The sequence below is a fragment of the Hibiscus syriacus genome, unplaced genomic scaffold (genome assembly GCF_006381635.1).
Source record: "Hibiscus syriacus cultivar Baekdansim isolate YM2019G1 unplaced genomic scaffold, ASM638163v2 tig00112491_pilon, whole genome shotgun sequence".
Classification (NCBI taxonomy): Eukaryota; Viridiplantae; Streptophyta; class Magnoliopsida; order Malvales; family Malvaceae; genus Hibiscus; species Hibiscus syriacus.
This window is the reverse complement of record NW_024063344.1, coordinates 310,882-319,060: the sequence shown is the minus strand read 5'-3', so window position 1 is coordinate 319,060 and position 8,179 is coordinate 310,882. Positions and strand designations below refer to the sequence as shown.

General features: G+C 39.5%; 1 protein-coding gene across 1 annotated transcript; it reads right to left on the bottom strand.

Annotated features, from left to right (window-relative positions):
- Positions 1 to 205: 205 nt before the first annotated feature.
- On the bottom strand, positions 206 to 7,739 carry LOC120180122 (heat shock cognate 70 kDa protein 2-like). Its single transcript, XM_039185515.1, has 4 exons — positions 7,455 to 7,739; positions 6,382 to 7,115; positions 5,358 to 5,359; positions 206 to 1,209 (listed from the first exon to the last, which is right to left on the bottom strand). The coding sequence occupies exons 1-4, from the start codon at positions 7,666 to 7,668 to the stop codon at positions 219 to 221; spliced, it is 1,941 nt and encodes a 646-aa protein (XP_039041446.1). The 5' UTR covers positions 7,669 to 7,739; the 3' UTR covers positions 206 to 218.
- Positions 7,740 to 8,179: the final 440 nt, after the last annotated feature.

The following is an 8,179-nucleotide window of genomic DNA, read 5'->3' as shown; positions in this document are numbered from 1 at the left end:
AAGTGAAAACATAAGAGTTGCAACAACTTAAAAGGAAAAAGAAATGCAGTAGAAGTGAAAGCTGAAAACAAAGGAGCAAATGATTTATTCAAGCATATCTGATTGTTTAAGACACCAGGAACAGATGATTACTACACACACTCTTTTTGAAGGAGAGGAGTAGGTAATATAACAAAATCCAGGACTCATAACATGATAACCTAAAAGTCATTTCCAGCTTAATCAACCTCCTCGATCTTTGGTCCAGCACCAACCGAAGGACCATCATCATCCATGGTTCCAGCACCCATATCACCACCAGCTCCCTGGTACATCTTGGCAATGATGGGATTGCAAATGCTTTCCAACTCCTTCATCTTGTCCTCAAACTCATCTGCCTCAGCTAATTGGTTTCCATCAAGCCACTGGATTGCCTGCTCAATCGTATCCTCGATCTTCTTTTTATCGGCAGGTGGAAGCTTGGAACTGATCTTCCCATCCTTGATAGTGTTCCTCATGTTATAAGCGTAATTTTCAAGGGCATTCTTGGCCTCGACTTTCTTCTTGTGATCCTCATCCTCGGACTTGTATTTCTCCGCTTCTTGTACCATCTTCTCAATCTCTTCCTTGGATAACCTACTCTTATCATTAGTAATGGTGATCTTGTTCTTCTGTCCAGTTGTCTTATCCTCGACGGAGACATTCAAAATACCATTGGCATCAATGTCAAAGCAGACATTGATTTGAGGAACACCACGAGGAGCCGGAGGAATACCAGAAAGCTCAAACTTCCCAAGCAAATTGTTGTCCCTGGTTCTAGTTCTCTTACCCTCGTAAACCTGAATCAAAACTCCGGGTTGGTTATCCGAGTAAGTAGAGAAAACTTGTTCCTTTTTTGTTGGGATTATGGTATTTCTTGGAATCAACACAATCATGACTCCACATGCGGTTTCCAGACCTAGGGAAAGTGGAGTGACATCCAAAAGCAACAAATCTTGAACCTTCTTGTTACCCTCACCACTCAAAATTGTAGCTTGTACAGCAGCTCCATAAGCAACAGCTTCATCGGGGTTAATGCTCTTGCATAGCTCTTTTCCATTGAAAAAGTCTCGCAATAATTGCTGAACTTTAGGGATCCTAGTAGACCCGCCAATAAGAACCACATCATGAACACTGCTTTTGTCCATCTTAGCATCTCTCAAGCATTTCTCTACCGGCTCCATACATTTCCTAAAAAGTGTTGGAAATAAAACACTCACACAAACAACTTTTATTGAAACTCAAACAAATATTACAAGAGCACTCTCACTCAAAAACAAGAACTACAACTCACTCTTATAAGACTTTGCTTCTTCACTCACTTAGAAGCTCTTAATTTTTCTTGATTCTTAAAACTAAAATAGGAAGGGGTATTTATACTGCTCAAGAACAATCCTACACCACACAAATAAACTAATTTAAACCATTACAAATTCAACAAATATCTAACTCTCACCTAACTAAATTGATGTAAGCAATGACATCATTACTTAAATGATGTAAGCAATGACATCTTTAATTAAATGATGTAAGTAATGACATCAATTTAGTTTGGGTTTGGGTTTAGGCTCCCATAATGGATCAAGTTTATGATCCAACACCCCCCCCTTAAACTTGATCTCGTGACCCCTAGTAGGTTCCTTAATCTTAAGAACTCTTCGATGGTCAGTGGCTTGGTAAAAATATCAGCAACTTGATCTTGTGACTTCACGTATTCAACTTCCACATCTTTTCTAGCAACACACTCCCTTATATAGTGGTAGCGAATATCAATGTGCTTGCTTCGATCATGGAATACTGGATTCTTCGCTAAGGCAATGGCTGACTTGTTATCGACACAAACCTTGGTAGGCTCTTCTTATATCAAACCTATCTACTTTAATATATTTATAAGCCAAATTGCATGACAAACGCATGAGGTAGCAGCAACATATTCCGCTTCACAAGTGGACAATGTGACAATCGGTTGTTTCTTTGACATCCATGTGAACGCAATATCTCCCATGAAAAATACGAATCCAGTAGTGCTCATTCGATTATCTATGTCTCCACCCCAATCACTGTCGCTATATCCAACAAGCTTGTAATCGTTAGAAACTTAATAGAACAAGCCAAAGTCAATTGTACCTTTCAAATAGCGAAGAATTCTCTTTGTGGCTTTAAAATGGTGGTTGTTGGAGATTCCATATAGTGACTAACCAATCCAACTGCATGAAGAATATCGGGTCTCGTGCAAGTTAGATAGCGTAGACTTCCTACCAAACTTTTGAAGAATGTTGGATCTACACTTTCGCCTTCTTCATGTTTGGTCATCTTGATCCCGTATTCTACCGGTGTGCTTATTGGCTTACAGTTCTCCATCTTGAACTTCTTCAGTATCTCCTTTGCATAGCTTTCCTGTGAAATGAAAATTCCATCATTTTGTTGCTTAACTTCAATGCCAAGGTAGTACGCCATGAGCCCCATGTCTGTCATCTAGAATTCTTTCATCATCACATCCTTGAATTCTTTAAACATGCTTGGATTGCTTCCAGTGAAGATCAAATCGTCCACATAGAGACACACGATCAAAATATCTTCATCTTTGATCTTGATATATAGAGCATGCTCGTAGGGACATTTGTTGAAGCCATTCTCTTGGAAGTACTTGTCGATTCGGCTATTCCATGCCCTTGGTGCTTGTTTTAGCCCGTAAAGAGCCTTCTTCAACTTCAACACCTTGTCTTCGTGCCCTTTGACTTCATAGCCTGATGGTTGCTGAATGTAAACTTCCTCTTCAAGAACTCCATTTAGGAAGGCAGACTTTACATCCATCTGTTGTATCTTCCACTTGTTTTGAGCTGCCAAAGAAATGATTAGTCTGATAGTCTCCAATCGAGCAACAGGAGCAAATACCTCATCATAGTCAATTCTAGCCTTTTGACTATAACCGTTAGCAACTAGCCTCGCCTTGTGCCTTTCAATCTCTCCTTTGGCGTTTTGCTTTGTTTTGTACACTCATTTGACACCTATCGCCTTATGTCCCTTGGGAAGTGAGGTAAGTTCCCATGTGTCATTCTTCTCGATAGCCTTGATTTCTTCATCTATCGCATCTCTCCATTTCTTTTCTTCTACCGCTTCTTGAAAGCTCACTGGTTCACAATCAGCAAACAGACAAAATAATGTAAGATTATCTTGTCGTTCAGTTACCTCATAGAGATCTCTAAGGCTTCTTGTGCGTTGCACAACTCTTTCACTTTGACTCCCACTTGACGATGATGAAGGTGATGAGTCTCCTTGAGTGGTTGATGTTGGTGAAGTGGGTGGAGTTGCAAGCTCTTGTTGAGATTCATCTAGTTGTTCCCTCATTGTCTGCTCATCTTCTTCAAACTGAGGAAAGAAATTGAAGTCATCTGTATGAGAGTTAAAATCTCATTCTCCTTCTTCGTTGAAGAACACATCTCGACTAATCACAAACTTCTTATTGTTTGGATTGTACAACTTGTAGCCCTTCGAATTAGCATCATAGTCGATGAAGATAAAACTCTCGCTTTTATCATCAAGCTTCGTTCTTCTCTCGTCTGGTACGTGAACATGGGCTATACTTCCAAAGGTTTTCAAATGGGAAATGCCAGGCTTTCTTCCACTCCATGCTTCTTGCGGTGTCTTTCCCCATATACTTCTTGTTGGAGATCGATTTGTCAAGTAGACTGTACACGCTACTGCCTCCGCCCAAAATTCCTTAGGTAGTTTCTTGCTTTTGAGCATGCTTCGTGCCATGTCGAGGATTGTTCTGTTCTTTCTTTCTGCCACACCATTTTGCTGGGGGGATCTAGGAACTGTCATTGGTCGACGAATTTCATTTGCTTCACAGAACTCTTGAAACTCCCTGGAAGTAAATTCTCCACCTCGATCAGATCTCATGGCTTTGATCTTTCTACCGCTTTCTCTCTCCACTGCTGCTTTGAACTTCTTGAAGACTTCAAAAACTTCTGACTTCTATTTCAAGAAATATACCCAGGTTTTTCTTGAAAAATCATCAATGAAGAGAAGAAAATAGTTACTGTTACCGAGAGAGCTCGGCTTGATCGGTCCACACACATCGGTATGGATGAGATCGAGTGGCTTCTTGGCTCTTGTCTCTGACTCTTTTGAAAAGCTTTTCCTAAATTGTTTCCCAGCTAGACACCCTTCACAAAGCTGGTCAGGATGGTTGATGCGAGGTATTCCCTTCACCATCTCCTTCTTAGATAGCAGTTCTAGACCTCCAAAATTGAGATGCCCAAATCGAATATGCCAAAGCCATGATGCATCTTTATAGCAAGCTTTCAGGCACTTTGCAACATCATTTTGTATGTTGATCAAGAATATTCTATTCTTTGACATCGGCAGTTTAGCAATGAAATTATTCTTATAATCTTTTATAGAAAGATTATAATTATTCATGTGAATATCATAACCTTTCTCTACCAGTTACCCTAAACTTAAGATGTTACTTTTCATATTGGGCACATAGTAGACATTTGAAATAAATTGATGCCTCCCATATTTCAAACGGATAAGAATGTTACCTCTCCATTTCACTGCTATTGTGGAATCATCTCCAAACGAAACATTTTCGCTTACTGACTCGTCTAGCTCCACGAACATGTCTTTCCTTCCACACATGTGATTGCTTGCACCACTGTCAAGATACCAGAAATTTGCTTGTCCACCATCAGTTTCCTTTCATGCTAGAAGAAGAGTTTCTTTGCCATCTGTCTTTTCCTCCACGTAGTTAGCCTTCTCCTCAATTTTGTTGTTGGGAGCTCTACATTCTGAAGCATAATGCCCAAACTTTTGACAATTATAACATCGAACTTGAGATTTGTCATGCCTTGAGTTCGAATTGATTCTTTCACGGCCTCGTGTTGAGCTTTCTCCTTTCTCATAGTTGTTGCTGGAATTGTTGTTGTTGTAATTCCAGCCTCGTCCACGACCTCGACTTCCACCTCATCCATGGCCTCTACCTCTGCCTTTGCCACGTTGGTTTCTATCATTGCGTTGGCTTTTATGCATATCCTTGAGTTGTAGCTTGAGGAGTTGCTCAGTAAACTCATGCTTCTTCTTATGCTTCTCTTCGTATGCTTGCAATGATCTTTGGAGTTGCTCGATCGTCATTTCTTCCAAGTCTTTAGTTTCTTCAATCGTCACGACGATGTGCTCAAATTTGGGATCCAACGAATGGAGTATCTTCTCTATTATCCTCACATCGTCTAACTTTTCACCATTTCTTTTTAATTGATTAGAAACATCTACTACTCTTGAGAAATAATCTGAAATAGACTTAGATGCTTTCATGTTTAAGGATTCGAATTCACCTCTTAATGTTTGGAGACGAACCTTCTTCACTTGCTCGGATCCTTTGTAAGAGGTTTGCAGCTTCTCCCACGCTTCCTTGCTAGAGCTTGCACTTGAAATCTTTTCAAAACCATCATCATCTAATGCTTGATAGATGAGGTAGAGAGCCTTCTTGTCTCTTTTTCTTGAATCCTTCAAAGTTGTCTTTTGACCTGGTGTAAGAGTAGCAAAAGCATCATCATCCGCAGGCTCGTTATAGCCTTTCTCTATGATATCTCACACATCTTGTGATCCAAGAAGTGCCTTTATTTTGATACTCCAATTGTCGTAGTTGTTGTTGAGTGTCGGAACTTGGAATGGTGCCATACCATTTGCCATATCTCTCAATATAATGAGATTTTGTAAAATCCGATTGCACGGATGAATCCGGAATGCTGAAAAAAACTTTGGAGGGACTTGGACAACTCGGTCAAGGGCTCCAACTCGGTTGACTCGACTCAACTCGGTGAGTCAACTCGATTTTCTGGCAGCAGTATTCCGGCGATGCGTGACGGTGCGTCAGAACACAGATTGAGAAAATTCTGACGGCGTCGGATTCCTCTCGTCGAGACCTTCGATCTTTCCAACTCGCTCTGATACCACTTTGTTGGAAATAAAACACTCACACAAACAACTTTTATTGAAACTCAAACAAATATTATAAGAGCACTCTCACTCAAAAACAAGAACTACAACTCACTCTTATAAGACTTTGCTTCTTCACTCACTTAGAAGCTCTTAATTTTTCTTGATTCTTAAAACTAAAATAGGAAGGGGTATTTATACTACTCAAGAACAATCATACACCACACAAATAAACTAATTTAAACCATTACAAATTCAACAAATATCTAACTCTCACCTAACTAAATTGATGTAAGCAATGACATCATTACTTAAATGATGTAAGCAATGACATCTTTAATTAAATGATGTAAGTAATGACATCAATTTAGTTTGGGTTTGGGTTTAGGCTCCCATAATGGATCAAGTTTATGATCCAACAAAAAGATTCATATTCAACTCCTCGAATCGAGCTCGGGTAATTGTGGTGTAAAAATCAATCCCCTCATATAGAGAATCAATCTCAATTGTAGTTTGAGCAGTTGAAGACAATGTCCTCTTAGCTCTTTCACAAGCTGTTCTCAACCTTCTTAAAGATCTTGGGTTCCCACTAATATCCTTCTTGTGCTTCCTCTTAAACTCCTGCACAAAATGATTCACCATTCTGTTGTCAAAATCTTCACCTCCCAAATACGTGTCTCCGACAGTAGCCTTCACTTTGAAGATCCCTTCTTCAATTGTCAACAATGATACATCAAAAGTACCACCACCAAAGTCAAAAATAAGCACATTCTTTTCTCCTGAACTTGCCGCCTTTTTGTCAAGTCCGTAGGCAATGGCTGCAGCGATTGGCTCGTTGATTATACGCATGACATTGAGGCCAGCAATGACACCAGCGTCTTTCGTAGCTTGACGTTGGGAGTCATTGAAGTAAGCCGGAACAGTAACTACGGCGTTTTTAATGGTTGACCCAAGATAAGCCTCGACAATCTCTTTCATCTTCGTCAGGACCATGGAGGAGATTTCTTCAGCAGCAAATTGCTTCTCTTCGCCTTTGTATGTGACGACGATCATTGGCTTGTCTCCCGGCCCAGGAATGACCTTAAATGGCCACAATTTCATATCACTTTGGACCGACGGGTCGCTGTATCTTCTACCGATCAAACGCTTAGCATCTAGAAAATTATTACAGCAGCGCCAATCAACTATTAGCATAAATGCACGCAACAGTATACCAGTCTAATACATAATTTAAAACCTTTAAAATTACGTACAAATTAAAACTGAATTTCACTAAAGAAAATATGAATTGATCAATTAAATCGTAAGAAGAAAATCTCCACAACATTACATTATAAAATATTAACGGCGAAAAGTAAAATCTCAAATCTATTATAATTATCAAATGAATGCACAGAGTATATATAAAACAATATACTAAAAATCAGTAAAACGTTAAAAATGGAATGACATGCGAAGAACTAAACTAATGCAAAAGGTAGATAAGAACTTACCGAAAACAGTATTGGTAGGATTCATGGCGACCTGGTTCTTAGCAGCGTCGCCAATCAAACGTTCGGTATCTGTAAAAGCAACGTAAGATGGCGTCGTTCTATTCCCTTGATCATTAGCTATGATCTCCACACGATCATGTTGCCAAACACCGACACACGAGTACGTCGTGCCGATATCGATACCAATCGCGGGGCCTTCGCCTTTGCCAGCCATTGAAACTCAGAACAAAACACGAATTTTGAGTTAGAAAAAAAAAAGCTAAGAAGTCTTGAGGAACTTGGGAGAAGAGAAATCTTTTCACTAATTTCGTTTCGATGAAAAACAAAAAGAAATTTTGTGGGTTTATAAAGAAAGTTCGTTTTCTGGAAAGTTCTGATGATATAATTTCAACCGTTAGATCATGAATTCAACTGTCAATTATTTATTTTCCTTTCTCCCGCTTCCCTTTTTTCTAGGGTGTCAACTAATTAAGCTTGTGTCTAGGGAGTTCCAGAGCTCTGGATTTTGAAATCTAGAGTAACGTGTGGACCATACGCGCCTCATATGTCTAACTCGTTTGAAAGGAAACATAAACTACTTTTTCTTTTGGCGGGTGGGATTATTCTGATTGGTTATGGAATTTTCCTATACTATCTAGCTGTTGGACTGAATAATCCTATTGGATCGGTAGTTTTCACGCTTTGCTTCGCGAAGTCTAATAAGGTGAAATTAATACATTTATCTT